Source organism: Theobroma umbraticum, unplaced genomic scaffold, assembly GCF_002168275.2.
Source record: "Theobroma umbraticum cultivar Fairchild unplaced genomic scaffold, ASM216827v3 scaffold_81.0, whole genome shotgun sequence".
Classification (NCBI taxonomy): domain Eukaryota; kingdom Viridiplantae; phylum Streptophyta; class Magnoliopsida; order Malvales; family Malvaceae; genus Theobroma; species Theobroma umbraticum.
In genome coordinates, this window is record NW_018397268.1 from 4,856,983 (window position 1) to 4,859,163 (window position 2,181).

Here is a 2,181-nt window from a genome sequence, read left to right on the forward strand (position 1 = left end):
GAAGTTCACGCATGTTATAAATTTTTGAGTGTTGCCTAACTGCTATTCTTTATCTTTTTAAAATAATTAGTTTGATAATTCTCATGTAGGCAATACTAATTGTCATATCTGGAAATATAAATTTATTTGATGAAATATAATACAATTTATTTAATAATATATATTGTAAAAAAATTTAACTTTTTTATATAACACAGTTAGTGCTCCATTTTTGGAAGTTCACCTAACTCATAAATAACACTTTTGTCCAGTTTCAATGTTCATTTTTCACTCAATCACATAGAAGAGCCCCACGTCTGAACTCCATTTACTTAACCATTTGCAAAAAGTTCCAATAATTGTATGTTTCAATTTAGTGCTTACTAGAATATGTTTTGCTGCTAAGGAATTGAGAATATAATTGCTTCATCACTTTCAGGGAAACGTTTTTGCAAATGGGGTTTCTGAATCTTTTCATTGTGGCAGTAATGCCAGTTCTGAAAATAATATTGATTACTGCTATTGGCCTGTTGCTTGCTTTGGATCGCATAAAGCTCTTGGGACCAGAGGCAAAACACCATATGAACAATGTAAATATATACATATATAAATGCATTCCTCCTTCCCTTTTCCCTGGATACAAAGCACTGAATTACATAAGTTAAGATACTTTTTATTTCTTTTTTGGTTCTTTTCTGGTGTATAGATTGTGTTCTATGTGTTCGGTCCTGCACTCGTGGCCAGCAGCTTAGCTGAAACAGTCACTTTCAAAAGTCTCACTACCTTGTTAGTTTCATTCCATTCCTGACCTTGTTTTAATTGCTTCTGCTTTCTTGTCTCTGCGTCGATTATAAATTTTTACGGGGGTTGGTTCACTTTTGTTGCTTGTTTGCTTTTTCTAGGTGGTTCATGCCGGTGAATCTCTTGATAACATTCGTTTTGGGTTCAGCACTAGCTTGGCTTCTCATAAAAATCACTAGAACTCCTAAACATCTTCAGGGTATTGTCATTGGTTGCTGTTCTGCAGGTACATTTCCTATCAATCCCTGTTCTAAAATTGTCAGTAACAAAAACAATGTAAATTTCCAACAATTGTTTCGGTTGTTGGGGAAACTTGCACAGGAAATTTGGGAAACCTGCCTCTCCTTATTGTTCCGGCTGTCTGTGAGGAGCCGAGTAATCCATTCGGAGATCCATCTGTTTGCTCTACAAATGCTAAGCCATACGCTTCTCTATCTTTATCGGTATGATCTTATATATGATTCTGATCTTGTATAGATTAATACTATCTAATTTTGCAAAAGAAAAGGAAACTAAAGGCAGATTTTATCACCTTACTTTTCCCATATACAGAATAAGAAATATATTTAGATTTGTTTCAGTTTATATATAAATATTGTGCTTTGACTACAGATTGGAGCCATTTTTATATGGTCATATGTGTATGGTATCATGCGCATGTACGCATATAATAGCATTGAAAGCTCCACCACCGGAATCAATTCTCCCATAGACACCTCAGAAACAGTTCCAGGGAGTTGCGCACAAGCTGTCCTACCTTCAAGTGATTGCAACACTTCTCACCTGCCTCGCACCATTTCCGGCGAAGGAAGTACAAGAGTTTGTGTCGACTCCATTTTCATCTAAAATTCTGATCTTTACTTGGGATTATAATTTCGATATCATCTTTGGGATTTTAATTCTAAACATTCAATTTAATTTCAATATTAAATTGAAACAACTGCTTTGGCTTATAATCTTATTAAGATTTCTGGATAGATGTCAGGTTTGAAGAAGATAATACCGCGTATCAAGATGATTACGGGAAAGATTGACCTAAAGAAGGTGTTTGCACCAGCAGCAGTTGCAGCGGTAATGCCAAAATGCTTACATCTGCTCGGTTCCTGCCAGAAAACATGTACCCTTTGCTATTGTTACGGGCTTAATCTATTGTTAACATCCCTTTGCTCCTCAGATTGTTGGGTTTATAATCGGGGCAGTCTCCCCAATCCGAAAACTAATGATTGGCAATAGCGCACCTCTTCGTGTAATTGATAGTTCTGCATACATTCTGGGGTATGCTTTGTTCGACATCCTATTGAGCTTCTCATAATGTGTATATATACATCGTTTTTATTATTAAGAAAAATGATAAATATGACGATATCCAGGGAGGCAACAATTCCATGTATGACCTTGATA

At 35.6% G+C, this 2,181-nt stretch overlaps 1 protein-coding gene across 1 annotated transcript in view; it reads left to right on the plus strand.

Moving 5' to 3' along the window:
* Positions 1-304: 304 nt before the first annotated feature.
* Positions 305-2,181, plus strand: part of LOC110425355 (protein PIN-LIKES 3-like) — a 2,515-nt gene continuing 638 nt past the window's right edge. Inside the window, exons 1-9 of the mRNA XM_021440250.2 lie at positions 305-340; positions 419-569; positions 686-765; positions 882-1,006; positions 1,102-1,223; positions 1,393-1,599; positions 1,759-1,851; positions 1,955-2,055; positions 2,151-2,181. The exon at positions 2,151-2,181 is cut by the window's right edge and continues 22 nt beyond it. Coding sequence (XP_021295925.1) covers positions 435-569; positions 686-765; positions 882-1,006; positions 1,102-1,223; positions 1,393-1,599; positions 1,759-1,851; positions 1,955-2,055; positions 2,151-2,181 — 894 coding nt within the window. The 5' untranslated portion in view covers positions 305-340; positions 419-434. The remainder of the gene's footprint in view (positions 341-418; positions 570-685; positions 766-881; positions 1,007-1,101; positions 1,224-1,392; positions 1,600-1,758; positions 1,852-1,954; positions 2,056-2,150) is intronic.